The following is a 20425-nucleotide window of genomic DNA, read 5'->3' on the forward strand; positions in this document are numbered from 1 at the left end:
GGGTCATAGAGGTCTTACCTGTGTTTCTTGGTTTCAAGCAGGACTCCCAGAAGGCAGGCAGAGCTGTGGCATATGTACTGTTATGCTAATCTGAGATTGTATGTGGAGGTATGTGCTGGAAGGAAGATGGAGCACCAACAGGGCCAGTATTACTATTTAAAATTCATTTTTTTATGTATCCATCCTCTAATTTCTTGTTTCTATTCTCCAGTGTTTTCCAGTCATTAAGAATTATATTCCTTTTTCTTGGGTGCTTTTTTATTTTTGTTTAGAGTAACATCTTCTTTAGCCCAGTCTTTGGTCATGCTATGTAGTTAAGACTTGCTTTGAATACCTAATCCTGTCTCTGATGCCCAGTGCCTGGAAGAGTGTCCCAAAACTCCTTTGAGGCTAGACCCTGACTGTTAATGAGAAGGAAAAGAGACCAGTGAATGAGTGTCCTCTAAACTCTGGCTCTTGGGGGGCAGGGATTGTGTATGAATTGAATTCACTGATGAACTTTGTAGCTGTTGTAGTCATAGCACAGAAAGAGATTGAGAGAAAGAAAATGAGACTTTTTCTGCTTTGAAAGTAGTTGGCGTTATCGATGTCAGGTAATGAATTTTAGTCAGTAAAATTCCAAACTGGCCACTTTGGGGTGTTCACAGACCAAGGCAGTCCAGTCTAAGAATCTAAATGAAGAACTGAACTTATTTCCAGAAGCCAAATCAACCAACACAGAAGATATGGACAAACAGGTATCATCGTGCCTAACAGGAATGTAATTTTTCCTGTCTGAAAATGCACAACCTGAGAGAAAAGGTGTAAATAATATTTGGTATGCTCTAATAAGTATGTCTAGTCACTGAAGAATATTAAACCATAAAACCTGTTTTAAGTTTGTAAAATAATTTTAAGTTTATAATTAAATAATTTCAACCTTCTCCCCTCTACTTCTCCATTCTGCTACTATTAAGTCTCAAACCCTGAGACAAATGGTTGAAGCGCCTATTTAACAAACCAAAGCAGACCTGGCTGTCAGGTTAGCCCAACATCCCTCAGTCCTTCTCCCAGCTACCGGTCCTGATGTAAGTCTACTATATTTGGTTACTTGGCCTTTCTTATCTGTCACTTAACCTTCTGGCTTCTTGGTCTGGCATCACTTCTCCCCTCTGCCCTCTGCCCTTTCCTCACATGGCTGAGAGTCATGTCCACATCCCAGACGTCCTTGTCTCTGGCTTTGCTCTCCCTTTAATTTATAATAAACTCTGTATTCTACCATATTTAGAAGCAGCCATGGCCTTTCCTTTTTATCCTGTCATTCACCTTCTCTTTACTGCTCCTTGCTTTAAAATTCATGGCCCCTGTTTGCTTTAATTGTTGTTGATGTTTGGTTGCAGGATCTCCCAGCTATGAGGGAGAGATTATTGCACCAGATGTTGAATGTGTAATGGACCCTGTATCTTGGAAGAAAAACAGAAAGTGCTATGGGAAATGCTACTAAAGTGCAAACTTCCCAGACTAGGTTTCTGTCTGCTACTAGGACAGCAGGGCAGAGCTGTGAAGGCCTCAGTTATCTGAGTCATTTCTTTTTTTTTTTTTTTTAAAGATTTATTTATTTATTATATTTACACTGTAGCTGTCTTCAGACACTCCAGAAGGGGGCATCAGATATTGTTACAGATGGTTGTGAACCACCATGTGGTTGCCGGGATTTGAACTCAGGAACTTCAGAAGAGCAGTCAGTGCTCTTAACCGCTGAGCCAACTCTCCAGGCCAATTTTTTTTTTTTTTTTTTTTTTTTTTTTTTTTTTTAGCTGCTATTGTCCCGAGGCACAGCTGCATTGTCCAAGATAATGAGGGACTCTGGGTAGGCCCAGCAATTAGGAACAGCTGTGGGAGGTACCTTGCAGGTTCTGTCCAGGATTCTCTTCTTTTGCAACTATAGGGAGCTATGAGGAGGACCACAAACCATGCCAGGGTGAGTGTGGGGACCCCTGTCCCCAGGCCAGGAGCAGCAGGTCTTCTGATCTATCAAAGTCTGATCTGCTGGGACTGAGACAGAATGTGGGTCAGACTATGGTTCTGTTGGTTCATGTGGTGACCTGGGCAGAGGCCCTTGGACTCAGACCCTCTCTGAGTATGGATTCCTTCAGGCAGGGCATACACTGCAGCCCTGGCAGTGGAAAACTGTGGTGCTTATAATATCACTATCCATTGTGTACACACAGGCATTGTTTTTGGTGTGTAGTAGGAAGACAGATTGGAAAACTGAAGGTCTGGTTTCTGGAAGTTCTGAACGTTGCATTCCACATGCAATTTTGTGTGATATTTTTGTGACTAGTTTAGATATTGGTAGAAAATAAGTGATGGTGATCATCCTTCAGCAATACCTGATTAGAATCAATCTTTTTACATTTCCCACCAGGCACAATGGTATGATTCAGGGAAATTCAACTCCAGGGTAGAAAAGGAATTTCTGAGAAGCAGAGGATTTGTAGGTGTACATGGTGTTAGGTAGGTGGACAGGGCAGATTCCTCATCTTGTGTCTTAATCCACATGGTAGGCAGAAGACATTAAATGTTTCTCCAACACTGTTTTGTGCATTGTCTTTAGTGGGGCTGTGTTTGTTTGAACCTCAAGGGGCATGAGAGCCTGCCAAGGCAAAGCTCACCTTTCTGGCTACCTCCATTTCCAAAGAGATTTATAGAGTGTGGGGCCTCTCTGTAAAAGAAATCAACAGTAGCTGGAGAGTCAGAAATATGACACTCTAGGGGTAAGTTTGAGTTATTTTTTGTAGTTGTAAAGTCTATGTTTAATTTTTTTTAAAAAATACATTTAACGTAATTTTACGTGACACAATATTTTTTCTTTTTTTTATTCAATATATTCTTTTTTTGGGGGGGGACGCTTTTTGGATTTGGTTTTATTGAGAGAGGGTTTCTCTGTGTAGCCCTGGCTGTCCTGGAACTCACTCTGTAGACCAGGCTGGCCTCGAACTAAGAAATCCGCCTGCCTCTGCCTCCCAGAGTGCTAGGATTACAGACGTGCGCCACCACCACCTGGCTTCAATATATTCTTTATTTACATTTCAAATGATTTCTCTTTCCTGGATCCCCCCTCCCGGAAAGTCCCATAAGCCCTCTTCCCTCCCTCTGTTCCCCCAATCCACCCCTTCCTACTTCCCTGTCCTGGTACTCCCCTACACTGCTACACTGAGCCTTGCCAGGACCAGGGGCCACTCCTTCCTTCTTCTTGAGCATCATTTGATATGTGACTTGTGTCTTGGGTATTCCAAGGCTAATACCCACTTATCAATGAGTGCATACCATGAATGTTCTTTTGAGACTGCGTTACCTCACTTAGGATGGTATTCTCCAGTTCCATCCATTTGTCTAAGAATTTCATGAATTCTTTGTTTTTAATGGCTGAATAGTACCCCATTGTGTATATATATCACATTTTCTGTATCCATTCCTCCGTTGAGGGACATCTGGGTTCTTTCCAGCTTCTGGCTATTATAAATAGGGCTGCTATGAACATACTGGAACATGTATCCTTATTACATGCTGGGGAATCCTCTGGGTATATGCCCAGGAGTGGTATAGCGGGGTCCTCTGGAATCAGTCCCAGTTTTCTGAGGAACTACCAGACTGATTTCTAGAGCAGTTGTACCAGCTTGCAACGCCACCAGCAGTGGAGGAGTGTTCCTCTTTCTCCACATCCTCACCAGCACCTGTTTTCTTCTGAGTTTTTGATCTTAGCCATTCTGACTGGTGTGAGCTAAAATATCAGGGTCATTTTGATTTGCATTTCCCTGATGACTAAGGATGTTGAACATTTCTTTAGGTGCTTCTCAGCCATTCAATATTCCTCAGGTGAAACTTATTTGTTTAGCTCTGTACTCCATTTTTTAATGGGGTTATTTGGCTCTCTGAAGTCTACCTTCTTGAGTTCTTTGTATATATTGGATATAAGCCCTCTCTCGGATGTAGTGTTTGAAAAAGATCTTTTGCCAATTTGTTGGTTGCCGTTTTGTCCTTTTGACAATGTCCTTTGCCTTACGGAAACTTAGTAATTTTATGAGGTCCCATCTGTCAATTCTTGATCTTAGAGCATAGGTTATTGGTGTTCTGTTGAACAAATTTTTCCCTGTGCCCATGTTCTCAAGACTCTTCCCCAGTTTCTTTTCTATTAGTTTCAGTGTGTCTGATTTTATGTGGAGGTCCTTGATCAACTTGGAGTTGAGCTGAGTACAAGGAGGTAAGAATGGATCAATTTGCATTCTTTTGCATGCTGACCTCCAGTTGAACCAGCACCATTTGTTGAAAAGGCTATCTTTTTTTCCACTGGAGTGTTGTAGCTTCTTTGTCAAAGATTAAGTGACCATAGGTGTGTGGGTTCATTTCTGGGTCTTCAATTCTATTCCATTGATCTACTTGCCTGTCACTGTACCAATACCATGCAGTTTTTAACACTATTGCTCTGTAGTACTGCTTGAGGTCGGGGTTACTTATTCCCCCAGAAGTTCTTTTATTGTTGAGGATAGTTTTAGCTATCCTGGGTTTTTTTATTATTCCAGATGAATTTGAGAATTGCTCTTTCTAACTCTATGAAGAATTGAGTTTGGATTTTGATGGGGATTGCATTGAATCTGTAGATTGCTTTTGGCAAGATGGCCATTTTTACTATATTAATCCTGCCAATCCAAGAGCATGGAAAATTTTTCCATCTTCTGAGGTCTTCTTCAATTTCTTTCTTCAAAGACTTGAAGTTCCTGTCATACGGATCTTTCACTTGTTTGGTTAGAGTCACACCAAGATACTTTATTTGTGGCTATTGTGAAGGATGTCATTTCCCTAATGTCTTTCTAAGCCTGTTTATCCTTTGAGTATAAGAAGGTTACTGATTTGCTTGAGTTAATTTTATATCCAGCCACTTTGCTGAAGTTGTTTATCAACTGAGGGAGTCCTCTGGTGGAGGTTTTTTATTTTTTATTTTTTTTCCTTTTGGCTCATTTAAGTATATTATCATATCATCTGCAAATGGTGAAAATTTGACTTCTTCCTTTCCAATTTGTATCCATTTGGCCTCCTTTTGTTGTCTAATTGTTCTAGCTAGAACTTCAAGTACTATATTGAGAGAGAAGGCAGCCTTGTCTAGTCCCTGATTTTAGTGGGATTGCTTCAAGTTTCTCTCCATTTAGTTTGATGTTGGCTATTGGTTTGCTGTATATTGCTTTTATTATGTTTAGGTATGGGCCTTGAATTCCTGTTTTTTCCAAGACCTTTAACATGAAAGGATGCTGAATTTTGTCAAATGCTTTTTCAGCATCTAATGAAATGACCATGTGTTTTTTTTTTCTTTGAGTTTGTTTATGTAGGTGATTACATTGATGAATTTCAGTATATTGAACCATCCCTGCATCCCTGGGATGGAGCCTACTTGATCATGGTGAATGATCGTTTTGATGTTTTCTTGGATTTGGTTGGAAGAATTTTATTGAGTATTTTTGCATCGATGTTCATTAGGGAAATTGGTCTTAAGTTCTCTTTTTCTGTTGGATCGTTGTCTGGTTTTGGTATCAGCGAAATTGTGGCTTTATAGAATGAGTTGCATAATGTTTCTTCTGTTTCTATTTTGAAGAGCATTGGTATTAGGTCTTCTTTGAAAGTCTGATAGAATTCTATACTCAAACCATCTGGTACTGTGCTTTTTTTGGTTGGGATACTGTCAATGACCACTTCTATTTCTTTAGGGGTTATGGGACCATGTAGATGGTCTATCTGATCCTGATTGAACTTTGGTAGTTGGTATCTGTCTAAGAAATTGTCCATTTCCTCCAGATTTTCCAGTTCTGTTGAGTAAAGGCTTTTGTAGTAGGACCTGATAATTTTTTGAATTTCCTCAGTTTCTGTTGTTATTTCTCCCCTTTCATTTCTGATTTTGATAATTTGGATAATGTCTCTGTGCCTTCTGGTTAGTCTGGCTAAAGGTTTATCTATCTTGTTGATTTTCTCAAAGAACCAGCTCCTGGTTTTGTTGATTCTTTGTGTAGTTCTTTTTGTTTCAAGTTGGTTGATTTCAGCCCCAAGTTTGATGATTTCCTACCTTCTACTCTTTTGGGTATACTAGCTTCTTTCTGTTTTAAATCTTTCAGGTCTGCTGTTAAGCTACTAGTGTGTTTTCTTCAGTCTCTTTTTGGAGGCACTCAGAGCTATTAGTTTTCCACTTAGCACTGCTTTTATTGTGTCCCATAAATTTTAGTATGTTGCGCCTTCATTTTCATTAAATTCTAAAAAGGTTTTGATTTCTTTCCTTATTTCTTCCTTGATCAAGGTATCATTGATAGAGCATTGTTCTGCTTCCATGTGTATGTGGGCTTTCTGTTGTTTTGTTGCTATTGAAGATTACCTTTATCTGATTTGATAGGAGGCATGGAATTAGTTCGATCTTCTTGTATCTGTTGAGGTTTGTTTTGTGACCAATTATATGGTCAGTTTTGGAGAAGGTACCATGAGAAGAAGGTATATTCTTTCAATTTAAGATGAAATGTTCTATAGATATCTATTAAATCCATTTGTTCCAAAACTTCTGTTAGTTTCACTGTGTCTCTGTTTAGTTTGTGTTTCCCTGATCTGTCCTTTGAGGAGAGTGGCACATTGAAGTCAACCACAGTTATTGTGTGGGGTGCGATGTGTGCTTTAAGCTTTAGTAAAGTTTCCTTTACAAATGAGGCTGCCTTTGTATTTGGAGCATAGATGGTCAGAATGGAGAGTTCTTCCTCGTAGATTTCTCCTTTGATGAGTATAAAGTGTCCTTCTGGGTATTTTTTGATGACTTTTGGTTGAAAGTCTATTTTATTGGATATTAGAATGGCTACTCCAGCTTGTTTCCTGGCATCATTTGCTTGGAAAACTGTTTTCCACCCTTTTACTCTGAGATAGTATTTATCTTTGACACTGAGATGTGTTTCCTGTATGCAGCATAATGTTGGATCTTGTTTACAAATACAGTCTGTTAGTCTATGTCTTTTTATTGGGGAATTGAGTCCATTGATGTTAAGAGATATTAAGGAGTAGTGATTTTTGCTTCCTGCTATTTTTGATGTAATTTTTATGTTTGTGTGGTTATCTTCTTTTGGGTTTGTTGAAAGGAGATTACTTTCTTGCTTTTTCTTGTGTGTAGTTTCCCTCCTTTTCTTGGTGTTTTGCATTCATTAACCTTTGAAGGAATGGATTTGTGGAAAGATACTGTGTAAATTTGTTTTTGTCATGAAATACCTTGGTTTCTCCATCTATGGTAATTAAGAGATTTGCTGGATATAGCAGTCTGGGTTGGCATATGTGTTCCATTAGGGTCTGTATGACATCTGCCCAGGCTCTTCTGGCTTTCATAGTTTCTGGTGGTAAGTCTGGTGTAATTCTGACAGGTCTACCTTCATATGTTACTTGATCTTTTTTCCTTACTGCTTTTAATATTCTTTCTTTGTTTACTACATTTGCTGTTTGAATTGTTATGTGATGGGAGGAATTTCTTTTCTGGTCAAATCTATTTGGAGTTCTGTAGGCTTCTTGTATGTTCATGGGCATCTCTTTCTTTAGGTTAGGGAGGTTTTCTACTATAATTTCGTTGAAGACATTTACTGGCCCTTTAAGTTGGAAATCTTCACTCTCTTCTATACCTAGTATCCTTAGGTTTGGTCTTCTCATTTTGTCCTGGATTTCCTGGATGTTTTGGATCAGGAACTTTTTGCATTTTCCATTTTTCTTTGACTGTTGTATCAGTGCTTTCTATGGTATCGTCTGCATCTGAGATTCTCTCTTCTATCTCGTGTATTCTGTTGTTGATTCTTGGATCCATGGCTCTTGACTTCTTTCCTAGGTTTTCTATGTCCCGAGTTGTCTCCTTTTGTGATTTCATTATTGTTTCTATCTCCTTCTTTAGACCCTGGATGGCTTTGTTTAATTCCTTCACTTGTTTTGTTGTGTTTTCCCTTAGTTCTTCAAGGGCTTCTCCCTGTTTACTTGTGTTCTCCTGTATTTCTTTAAGGGAGTTATTTATGTCCTTCTTGAAGCCTTCCATGAAGCTCTCCATCAGCATCATGACCTGTGATTTTAAATCCAAATCTTGCTTTCCTGGTGTGTTGGGGTATCTAGGACTTGCTCTTATGGGGAACGGGGTTCGGATGGTGCCATATTGCCTTGATTTCTGTTAGCAATGTTCCTAAGTTTGCCTTTTGCCATCTAGTTATCTCTGGTGTTAGTTGGTCTTGCTGTCACTGGCTGGTGCTTGCCCCTCCTGTGTGCCTGCAGGCCTATCTCAGCAACCCTGGGTGACCTGCTTTCCTCTGGCACAAATTGCTGTGGTACTGCCGAGTTCCTGGGTGCAAGTGGAGTCCTGGTGGGGTGTGTCCCATGTGACCTCTACTCTGGAGATCCCTGCCTCCCAATCTGGTACACAGTCACAGGAGCAAAGATGGCGGCGGAGACCCACTCTCTTGAAGTTGTATTTGGGTATGTAGGTCTGTGCCTCCGATCAACTCTGGATGCAGGCTGTGCTGACTGTCTCCTCTGTGTCCCTGGGTGTATATAGCTGGCTTCCTGAGCTACTTGGAGATCACAAGCTGTGGGTGGGGATGTTCCGGATCCAAAGGGGGGAACCAGAAGGCTCCTGCCAGGCCCTGGAGAGGATCCTCTGATCTGCAGGGCCGGTCTCACCTGTGCAGGCTGCCTCCTCTGTGCTGGCTGCTGGGTGTATAGTTGACTTCCTGTGCTGCTTGGAGATGGTGTGCTGTGACAGGGGATGTTTCTGGTCTGAGGAGGAGACCGGAAGGCTCCTGCCAGAGGCCTCTGGACAGGATCCTTTGATCTGCAGGGCCGGTCTCACCTGTATGTTTAATTTGTTAGCACATACAGTCAAAGGAGACATTTTTCAAATTCACAGTTTTCCTGGTGGAGTTTCCTTAGTTCTTTTAAGGAAAACTTGAATATATTTTTAGGATTATGATTTTTGGCTTTTTCATCCCATCCTCTTATTCTTTCATAAATATTGTACATATTGTTCATTGTTGTAGCTTTGTAGTAAATACAGACTTCACATTGCACCAATATATGTACTATTTCTTTATAATCTTGATGAGAATTCTGAGGTTTTATTTTTTCATGGCATATAGCTTTGGAATAAGCTTTACTGCTGGTAATTGTTAGGAATTTCCTTTGGGTTGTATTGAATTTATGGTGTAAATTGAACATAGACAACATTTTTTTAAATACATCATTTTAATGGTGTTCTTTATATGGTATAAAGGAGTAAAAGATATTATTCTACATAATCATTCATTTAGTTAACTACAATAAGTTTGTGAAACTAAAACTGATGTGAAATAATGTACAAAGCCTTAAAAAGAGATCGCCAGTGAATACAGTGTCATGGTCATATAAAAGCTCTTGCACCAAATATGATTTAATTTAGAAGAATAAAAGTGAAAACATGATCCAGAACCGCTTAACTAAGTTAATTAAAACCATGTTGCATTGTTATAGTTGATGTAAAATTGCAAATGTTTATGTATTATGCTGCAGTTTGATATATTACCTACACTCACAATACCCCATTACCACAAACACGTTCTGACTCTGTTTATGTGTATCTACAGTATACAGAGTTCTCATAAAAATAACAAAATTGCACTGGATCTCACTAATATTCTCAGTGTATTTTCCATGCATTTGAAATTAATTTTAAGAAGTATTAGAATTCTTATTCTCATTGCCGTTATATTCATTGTGGCCTAAACCATAAAATAACTTAAATGCTCATTTTTTTTTTCAAGACAAGCTCGGTGCCTCAGAAGGACATTGTGCTAAGTGAAAGAAGACAAATAGCAATGGTTAAAGGATTATACACTTATAAAGACCTCACAGAGCTTTATGGGTTACAAAACAGCATGTAATTATAGCTCTTGCAGTATCAATCAATCCACTTCTTTGTCCCATCTGATTTTTATCTTTAATACACTCTCATTTGTCAGATGGATGTGAGAATTTCAGCCTATACTTTGTCTGTACTTCAGGTAGCCATATAAAATGAAGGGCAGAAAGAATATAGAATCTAGTCAAAGCTAGTTCATAGGTTTTTTTTTCTATTTTTTAGTTGATTAGGGAAAGGAAAAATTAAATTTCAAGCTTTTTGTAGCAAGAGAGATGCGAAGGTAATGTGCTATTCTAGTATACTGTAAAATAGAGAAAGTCACTTTATCTGGATGGTATGAGAGCTTTCTGCCAATGTGTAATAATACTTGAAAAAGTAAAAATGGGGTTAAGAAATGGACCTACTTGTTTTGTTTGAATTTAAATAATGACAAAAACTTTTAGTTTAACAAAAATGTGATAGTCTTAGACAAGTGATGGATTTCTCTGTTTTCTTCTAGTCAAATCACCCACCTTAGATGGTAACACTTATTTTTGCTTTGGAGAACTTGTTTAAATATTTGACATTTTTATATATCAGTTTATATGTCTAATGCATTATATATTTGATGTTTGATGTATATGTTTATATGTTTTACAACATTTATATGTTTAGTGTATTATATATTTCTGTAGCAATTGTGTGTAAGAATATATATGTATTTCTATTATGTGAATAGTTTTTCAAGCATTAGTTTTCCTTAAAGAGAAATATGAATACTGTTTTAGGATTGAAGAATAGTAACCTCTGTAATTCCACCATCCAAACTATTGAAAGCTGATACAAGAAAATGACCCGTGTTTGCTTCTTCCATGATATATATTTGATATTGCTGAATGCAAAGCTTTAGATTTCACAAATCTAGACAGGGCCCAAGAATGAACTTGTCATAAACTCCTGTGTGATGGTCATCATCTACACAAACAGATGAGACCTTTATCGGAATCATCCTTTCCCTGTCTTCATGATTTTGCTTCTCTTTGTTCATTATTGCTTCCATTCTCTGCACTTTCATTTAGGGAAAATTGAATTAATGTTTTTTAATTGGAAGGGATTCTTCTCTTATTACTGTACATTTTGACTAGTTTTCCTTCCCTCCACTTCTCCTAAGTCTAGCCTACCTCCCATCTCTCCCAGATCTACTTCCCCTCCTCTTCAGAGAATGCCTCTGGGAGAGTACAGCCAAATAAGGCCAAACAATATACAAAAATACCAAGTATTAGACCTAATGTAGAGGCTGAAGAAAGGTAAACCAATAGGAAAAGTGACAGTGCCTGCGTGGGTACCAAGTATTGGGCATAGGCCTGGGGGATTTCCAGAAGATACAGACTCAGGTCATTCAGTAAGGAGAATGCCAAAGCTTTACTGAGGGACCAGCAATATATACCAGAGGCCAGAAAGAGCAGCAGGAAAAAAAACAATTATAGCCATAGGTTAGGCACCTGGGAGGGCCTACCACACTGGGTGGGAAAACAGGAATCAAATTAAGCCACAGGATGTTCCACAGGATGTTCTGCAGGATGTTTCCTGTTCAAAACAGCTCAGCTGGGGGCGTTGAGCTAAGCTCACAGATGCCCAACAGAAAAGTGTCTCAAAAGCAGGTGAGCGTTCAGTCTCTGGGAACCCCCAAGGTTAGTTGACATTGTTGGCTGTTTCAGTCAGCATCTGGGCGGAGCCTCTCAGGACTTCTATCTGTGAAACCACCAGACTGACAGAAACAGCCTGAGGATCCAAGATTGGTGGAGGAGGGAGGCATGTGTGCCCGAGTTGTATCCTTGTAGATCCTCTGAAGACATGCCAGTTGGACTGGTTCCCTGAGAGGGAGTGCTCCCTTTTCAGAGGTGAAAAGGGGGTTTGGGGATGGTGGGATGGGCAGTGTGAGGCAGGACAGGGAGAAGGGAATCTATGATCAAGGTGTAAAGTGAATAAATAAGTAAATTAATGCAAAAAGAATTAACTGTTAAAAAAACAAAACAAAACAGTAAGTGTCCAAGTCAGATCTATACTTGCTCCCACTGTGAGGAGTCCCACGCAAACACCAACTGACAGTCTATAACATATCAGCTGAAAACCTGGTGCAGACCCATTGTCTGGGTTTGCCTATGCTTGGCCCAGGGAGTGGCACTATTTGAAGGTGTGGCCCTGTTGGAGTAGGTGTGTCACTGTGGGTGTGGGTTCCCTAAATGGAAGTCCCTCATCCTTGTTGCCTGGAAGCCAGTATTCTGCTAGCAACCTTCAGATGAAGCTGTAGAATTCTTACCTCCTCCTGTTCCCACCTTGATGATAATGGACTGAACCTCTGAACCAATAATCAAGCCTCAATTAAATGTTCTTTATAAGACTTGCATTGGTTATGGTGTCTGCTCACAGCTGTAAAACCCTAAGACTCCTATGCACTCCCTGTGCTTGCTATTTAAGACTCTGAGATTGCTGGCTATCTAGGTAGTGTAAGGCATGGATTTCCTCTCATGTGTGGGCCACGAGTAAAACCAAACATTGGTTCACCACTCAAACAGGTTTGGTGCCTCCATGCCTCTGCATATCTTGCAGGGAAGACAGATTTTAGAGAAGGGGGCTAGCTGGATTGGGGTTCAGGGTTTTCTTTCTGTAGCATGTAGAGTACCTTCTTGCCAGTTGTTCAGTTTCTATCAGTAGGCTTTCTGTTGTTTGTGCTGTTGATGATGTGTAGCTTTAATACATGGTGGTCTGTTAGGATGCAGGTTTAGATTATTTAAATTTTCTAGTATCTATTGAGACTTGCACTGTATTCAAGTATGTCATCAATTTTGGAGAAAATCCCACAGGTTCATGAGAAGAGGGCATATTCTTTTGTTCTTGGGTGAAATTTTCTATAAATATCAGTTGGGTTCATTTGGTCTTTAACATCATTTAGCTGAAACATTTCTTGCCATGGACTGACCCAGCTGGGGGCGTCATGACCGAGGGAGAATCAGGGCTTTGGTATTCAGGAAAGGCACAGGTTCAGCGAGTGATAAACAGAAACAAACACTGAGGCGGTTTGAATCTGAATGTATTTTTGCGGCTCTCAAGCAAGGATTTTTATACAGAAAAAAATTAGCATTACAGTTCTACAAAATGTATCCAGCGAAGCAATTACAAAGAACAATTATCATAAGGATCTGGCACAAGAAGATACAAAATCAATCAGGTATGAATTTAGAGGATCACATTCCTTGATCAGAATAAATTTATGTAAAATAACCTGTAGTTAATAACAAACTTTCAAGAGTTCAAAGTTCTCAAGAACACTTAGCTATGGCTCCTAGGTCTTGATCACTTTAAGGAATTTTCATGAGTAATCCTTATGTAACATTTAGTTTCTGTCTCTTTAATGCTCCTCAAAATTCACTTTACAACTATACTTAAACAATGCTTTCCATACCACAATGTCAGAGCCAACCTCATCTATACACATAGCCATACAAATTCATAGATTGTTGGGAGGTTATTTTAACAACATATTATGTTATAGTTATGTAACTGATTATGAAGCAAAACGTTAAACTTCTAAGAAAAGAGGTCATGGCCAGTGGCTATATTTCAAAGAATGAACTTTCATTCAACTTTCTCGCTTGGGTACTCTCTGCCCAGGCTATCAGGAACATCTCATGAATATAGAGATAGAATGGGGGAAAACCAAAGCAGGCAAACTGCCATGAGAACTACGGCTTAAACTTGTTCTCAGGCTAGAGAGTTCCACCACTGGTTATAGGAGACCTTCTCCTGCAGGAGTCTAAGGCCTCCGTTTGTGAAACTTGTCACACAGCAGCTACTGGAGGTGGTGTGGCAGTTTCTCTATTTAGCTTTCTGTTGTTTTGCTTTGTTTTGTTTTGTTTTGTTTTGCTTTTTATTTGTTACTGTTTTTGCTTTTGATTTTTTGAGACAGGGCTGTTTTGTATAGCCCAGTCTATCCTGAAACTTATTGTGTAGGCCAGGTTGGTCATGAACTCAAGAGATCCACCTGCCTCTGCCTTCCTGGTTTAGGGATTAAAGGTATGTGCCACCAGGCCTGGTCTCTGTATTTAGTTTTATTACTGGAAGACCTATCTGCTGGTGAGAGTGAGACACTGAAGTCTCCCACTGCCAGTGCATGAGGGTCAGTGTGTTATTTAAGCTGCAAAAGTGTTTCATTTACAATAATGGGTGCTATTATGTTTGGGGCACAGGTGTTAAGAATTGAAATGTTAGGTTCTTGGAACTTTTTTATTTTGAAGAATATATACTTTCCTTCCCGTATTTTTTGATTAATTTTTGTTTGAAGTGTATTTTGTTAGATATTAAAATGGCTATACCAGCTTGATTCATACTTCCATTTTCTTAGAATATCTTTTTCCTACCCTTTACCTTGAGGTATCCTTGATGTTTCTTCTATACAGTAGGAGGTTGGATTCTGTTTTAGCATCCATTCTGTTAGCTGTGACTTTTTATTAGTAAACTAAGATCATTGATATTGAGAGATATTAGTGAGCAGTGATTTATTATTCCAAGTATCCCAGTGGTGGTGGTGGTAGTGGTGTGTATACAATTCTTTTCTCCTTGTTTTGTTGATAATATGAGATTATTTATTTCATGTGTTTTTGTTTGTATAACTAACCTTCTTGGGTTACATATTTTTCTTCTATTGCCTTGTGTAGGGGGATGTATTTGCAGATAGTGTTACATTTTACTTTATCATAAAGTGCCTTATTTTCACTGTCTTTGGTGATTGAAAATTTCTGGGTATCAGGGCTGGCTTCTGTAGTTTCTTAGAGTCTGCAGCACATGTGCCCAAGCTCTTCTAATTTTTAGAATCTGCATTGAGAAGACAGATACAATTCTAGTAGGGATGCCTTTATATGCTTAAAGTATTTTCTGGATCTTTGAGTTGGTATTTTTTTCCCCCGTTATTCATAGTTTTTGTCTTCTTATAATGTGCCACAGTTCCTGGATGTTTTGACTATAGAATTTTTATATTTAACATTTTCTTTGACTGGTGTATCCATTCCTTCTTTTTATCTTCAGTGTCTAAGATTCTTTCTTTTATCTGTATTCTGTGGGTGAACTTCACCTCTGTAGTACATCTTTGTCATGCTAAAATGTTCATTTCCAGGATTCCCTCAGTTTGTCCTTTCTTTATTGCTTCCATTTCTGTTTTTAGATCTTGAATTGTTTTATGTGTTTCCTTCAAGTGTTTGTTATTGTTTGGTTGTGTTTTCCTTTATTTCTTTAACGAATTTATGTATTTCCTCTTTAAGGATCCCTATAATTTTCATATAGTTGGGTTTAAGGTCTTTTTCTTGTGCTTTCAGCTATGTGGGAACATTCAGGAGCTACTGTGGTATGATAACTTGACTCTTTTGGTGAAATATTTCTCTGGCTTTTATTGATTATGCTCCTATTCTGGTGTCTAGACATCTTAGATTGTGGTGATTATAGGTCTAGGTGCCGATTTCTGTGTTTGTCTTCTTTGAGTATTTTTTTCTCTGGGTTTCTGTTTGCTCTTTGAATTTTCTGAAAGTGTGTTGGCTGAGTGTTGTCTCTTTTACTGATCTGGTTGGTGGTTATGTTTCAGGGGGAATGCTTGCTAGTGTTGGAGGCTAGTGTATGGAGAGATAATCTTAGCAATCTACTTGAGGTTTAGACATGGGAGAGAGGAAGCTGCCTCTGGTGTTCTAGTCCAGTGCTTGCAGCAACTTTGAATATTTGATCTGGAGTAACAGATAGTCTGGTAGATCTCTGGACAGCCTGCCTACCTAACTGTCTGCCAGGAGTGGCGTATGCTTAAAACTTTCTCATATATTATTGTCTCTTTGGCCTAATTAACTTTAGTTTTTCAATATTTCAGAATCTCCAGTCATCTGAGGGAGCCTCAGATGTGAAGCTGTGCCCCCATCAGAATGGCTTGTTGCTATATCTGTGAGGGATTGTGTTGGTTGATGATTGATGCAGAAAGGCTTTTCCACTGAAGGTGGCAATATCCATAAGCCAGTGAGCCTGGGCTGGATAGGAAAGCTACCTAAGCATGATACAGTGACCAAGCGAGAAACCAAGCCAGGAAACAGTGTTTGCACATTTTCTAGCAAGAGTTTCTATTCTAGGCTCTTAAGTGATGGACTGATCGGATAGAACTGTCCAAAAAATCTGTTTATTGCCCGTGACGCTTTTGCTTAGAGAATTCAATCATAGCAGCAGAGTAACAAGTTAAAACAATGGAAACAAAATGATATGTAAAAAGTAATTTTGCTGCTGGAGAGAAACTTGGAATATTGTCTTTTGGAAGAATGTGAAAAATATTAGAAATAAAGGTGGCAAATGGCATAAAAAGCTGTACACAGAGCTTAATCAGCTGTTCATGTAGGACCTGGAAGATCGGAGTATTGAAAGTATTGAGAAGAAGTCAAAGTCATAAAATTTTATTGAAAAAAAATAGACTCCATGAAAAATTTAGCTTAAGGTCATTTGTGTGGTATTTTGACCCCAAATCTTTCTTAGCTGCCCATGCCCTGAGAAACTGAATAAGTCAGACTTAAAAAATAATTGACTGATTTCATAGACAAAATACTGATTCTGTTGGATAGCTATTACTATGAGTCAAGTCAGGACTATGATGTAAAAAGCAACAGAAATAATGCATTTTATATTTTGTTAAGTATTAGGTGGTTTCAGATGGCAGTAAAATGTTGAAACAGAAGCAAGAATTTTCAAGGAGATTATCACCATTAAAGAGAAGGTCCAAGTATGTGCTCTAATTGTAATACTACTAATCATTAAATAAGTGGAAGAAGTAGGAATAGTTATTCCTAGTCCCAGGAAAGAACTCATTTAAAATCTACTGCAACTGTGGATCAAGTGCGGCAGGGTCTGTTTCAATTTAGAAGTCTTGTCCTGGTTTTGGAAACAAGAAAGATGCGAAACTCAAAGGTTCTTTGAGAATTCTTCCTCTGTGGTTTCGCTTCAGCATGATTGCTTCCATCCATGTTTGACAAAGTCAGAGCTCCAGTGAAGAGACTGTAAACATTCACTGGATGAAGCTGTGGTGATGAATCCTCAGTTACCTTTTGAGACCACAACCTGTTGAGATACCCAAGCTATAAGGCATCTGCCATGGAGAGCTGCATATAGGAAATGGAAGTAAGCAAACCTAGAGATAATATGAGAAGTTGCAGGGATAGGGACATGAAAGTGAAGCCCTGTGTGTCTGAAACAGAGCTATAGGATATGGTGTTGCCCTGCTGAGTTTCTTGCCTTGGTTCAATCTTCCTTCACTACATACACATTTCCTTTTTATTGGAGAAGGGGTATTCTGTGTCATTGTGTGTTATTTTCTGATTTTATAAGATATGGCAATTAAGAGATTGTCTTGAGTATCAGAAGAAACTCTGGACATTTGAACAGTGTATGAGTTATTGCAAAATATGGTGATCATTGAAGTTAGGATAAATTTATTTTCATCATGGGATGATCATGAACCTATAGTGACCAGAATCAGAATATAATAGATTGAATCAAAACACTCCCAGATAGCATGATGCCTTTGAGTACTTGTCTCTCTCTTTTGTGTTTTTTTTTTTTTTTTTTTTTTTTTTTGAGACAGGGTAGGGGATGGGGATTGGGGGGTTGAAGAAGCTTTTGTAGTAGGAGCCATTCTAAATTCCTTATTGGGGGTAAGATTTGAGTATCTATAAACTCAGCCCAGTTCCTGTCTTGATATCTACTGTGTTGTGTGGAAACTGATGAGCCCCCCTTCCTCTCATGCTGACATGCCTTTGCCATAATAGTCTATAACTTTAAATCAACTAACTTGCATAAGAAGCAATTACTATTCAACAATAAGCTATTTTGCTAGCCAGATGTTTTGATATTTTTAATTTTGTCGTTTTTATTTTTGAAGGTAAAGTTTCTCTGTGTAACCTTCCTTCCCTGTTCTCAAAGTAGGAATCAGACCAGGCAGACTTCGAACATAGAGATCCACCTGGCTCAAGAGTTCTGGAGGTCAGCCTGCCTGACTTTTTCTTCTTTTTGTTTTATATATTGGCTGATGGTTCTGGAATGTTGGTTTTTGCACAAGTCAAGCATATGCTGTTGTGCTGATCTTCCTCCAACATTTTCAAATTTTAAGTTTGACCAAGAGTATATTCTGTTTTTCAAGATAGCATATATTCTCTCTTGCTGTTAATAGTACCTGAGCCTTTTGAGTCATTGGACTGCAGATGTGTGACATTATTCCTACTTGTCATGTTTGCTTTGAACTTTTAAAAATGAATATTAGTATCTTGCATTTATTCATGATTATGCACCTGTGCCTATTCCTCATAGTAGTCAGAACATGACCTCAGAATTCCTGAAATTAGAATAATATTAGCCCCCTTGTAAGTACTGGCAATTGATTGCAGTTATTTGCAAAGACTAGCGAGAGCACTTCACTGGTAAGCCATCTCCCCCGCCCTTTGTGCTTATTTATGATCAACATTTGTATTGCTAATATTTCATCCATTTATTTATAACTATATAAACATGCATTTCCTATTAATAAGATCTTACTAATGTTACAGTTTAAATTGTGGCACTTAAGGTTTCAGGAAGATGAATATACAGAACTGTATTCAAGTTTAAATCTTTGCAGGAACTTCAGTAAAGACCTCTGAATTCTTTCCATTTGTTTGTTTAATTGATTTTTGCAAGGGTGTCAGGGTCTTAATATGTATTTCTAGATGTCCTCTATCTCATTACATGGACTAGGCTGACATCCAGCTCAATGAGATACTTCTGCCTCTGGCTCTTGATTGCTCATATTAAAGGCATGAGCAAATAGGTACAGCTTACCCATCTTTATTGTTCTTAATAATTAGTCAAATAATTTTTTCTGATATGTACTTACTACTGTTGATCTTTTCTCTGTCTCTGTCTCTGTCTCTCTCTCTCTTTCTTTCTCTCTCTCTCTGTTAGTAGGCATTTCTAAGACTATATCTTTCTTATTCAAAAGGCACAGAAATGACAAGGGTGACTATCTTCCTCAATTTCCTTCTAAAATTACTTGGCAATTCCATTATAACATCTGTATTATGTTGCAAGTACCAGAATTATAAGAATATAATGTCAATGTAGTATACATTGACATTATATGTAAATGTGTGTTGCAATTTATGTGTTGCAAGTACCAGAATTATAAGAATATAATGTTAATGTAGTATACATTTACAGTGCTGCCAGTAAACAACCTTTTTTGTTTTACACACATTTGGGATATTTTAGGATGCAGTGACCTTTGATGATGTGCATGTGAATTTCACTTCAGAAGAGTGGGCTTTGTTGGATCCTTCCCAGAAGAGTCTTTACAAAGATGTGATGCTGGAGACCTACTGGAATCTCACTGTTACAGGTATGACAGTAAATATCCTTTTACTTTTTAAAATAAGGGACAACTTTTTTGTTTTGTTACTGATTCTTTATTGTAATTTCAGCTGAGAATGAGGAAGAATGAGGTGAATAAATCAGGCATGGTTCTAAGGTTTAATGAAGATACTAACTTAAATTTGGCCTAATTTCCAATAATTTAGCATTCATTTTCTGATACTATATTTTAGGTTACATTTTGGAAGACCATAATATTGAAGAACATTTTCAAAGTTCTAGAAGACATGGAAGGTAATTTTCATGTACAAGCTAATACAATTGTGCCTTTGAAGAAATTTTTTTTCTGTGTCATAGAAGTGTTAAATACAGCAACTTTTTAAAAAAGCACTGCTTTAAGTTGTATTAATGATTATGAAATTCTCACCAAACCATGTGTATTAGCCAACATTTTACTGCTGTGAATAGATGCCATGACCAAGACAACTCTTATAACAACAGCATTTAATTGGGGCTGGCTCACAGGTTCAGAGGTTCAGTTCATTATCATCAAGGCTGGAGCATGGCAGCATCCAGGCAGGCATGGTGCAGGCAGAGCTGAGAGTTCTACATCTTCATCTGAAGGCTGCTGCTGACTTCCAGGCAGCTAGGATGAAGATCTTAAAGCCCATGCCCACAGTGACACACCTACTCCTACAAGATCACACCTCCAAATAGTGCCACATCCTAGGCCAAGAATATTCAAATCATGACATCATGTATCCCAGTGTCAGGTATCTGATTTGTGTTTGCACACTATTCCTCTAAGAAAGAATTGAAGGAAACAATACCTTAGTAGACATTACCATTTAAATCATAACCCCATTAGGTCTATGCTACAAAACTGCCAATTTGTTTGGTCTTGTAATACTCAGATATTGTAAAAGGTATCCACATTGAATAGGTAATAAGTATATGTCCAAAACCTTCTATAAACAAATAGTCCATATTAAAGCTGGTATTACTCTTATGCCTGTAGTAACTTCACAAGGTTGGTCAGAGGGACAGTTTATGAGAGTCAAGAATGTTGTTGTGGAGAAAATTAATCTTATTCTACATGTCAATGAGGAACAAAAAGTCAAA

The 20425-nt window shown here is 38.4% G+C and overlaps 1 protein-coding gene across 3 annotated transcripts in view; it reads left to right on the forward strand.

The window, feature by feature from the left end:
* Positions 1-20425, forward strand: part of LOC127672424 (zinc finger protein 431-like) — a 313721-nt gene that overhangs the window by 12743 nt on the left and 280553 nt on the right. For 2 of the 3 annotated variants that reach the window (XM_052167581.1, XM_052167583.1), the window contains exons 2-4: positions 17888-17944; positions 19205-19331; positions 19537-19597. In XM_052167581.1, the coding sequence (XP_052023541.1) occupies positions 17888-17944; positions 19205-19331; positions 19537-19597 (245 nt within the window). The remainder of the gene's footprint in view (positions 1-17887; positions 17945-19204; positions 19332-19536; positions 19598-20425) is intronic. The other variant, XM_052167584.1, reaches the window with a different exon arrangement.

The sequence above is a fragment of the Apodemus sylvaticus genome, chromosome 22, assembly GCF_947179515.1.
Source record: "Apodemus sylvaticus chromosome 22, mApoSyl1.1, whole genome shotgun sequence".
In the NCBI taxonomy this organism is placed as follows: domain Eukaryota; kingdom Metazoa; phylum Chordata; class Mammalia; order Rodentia; family Muridae; genus Apodemus; species Apodemus sylvaticus.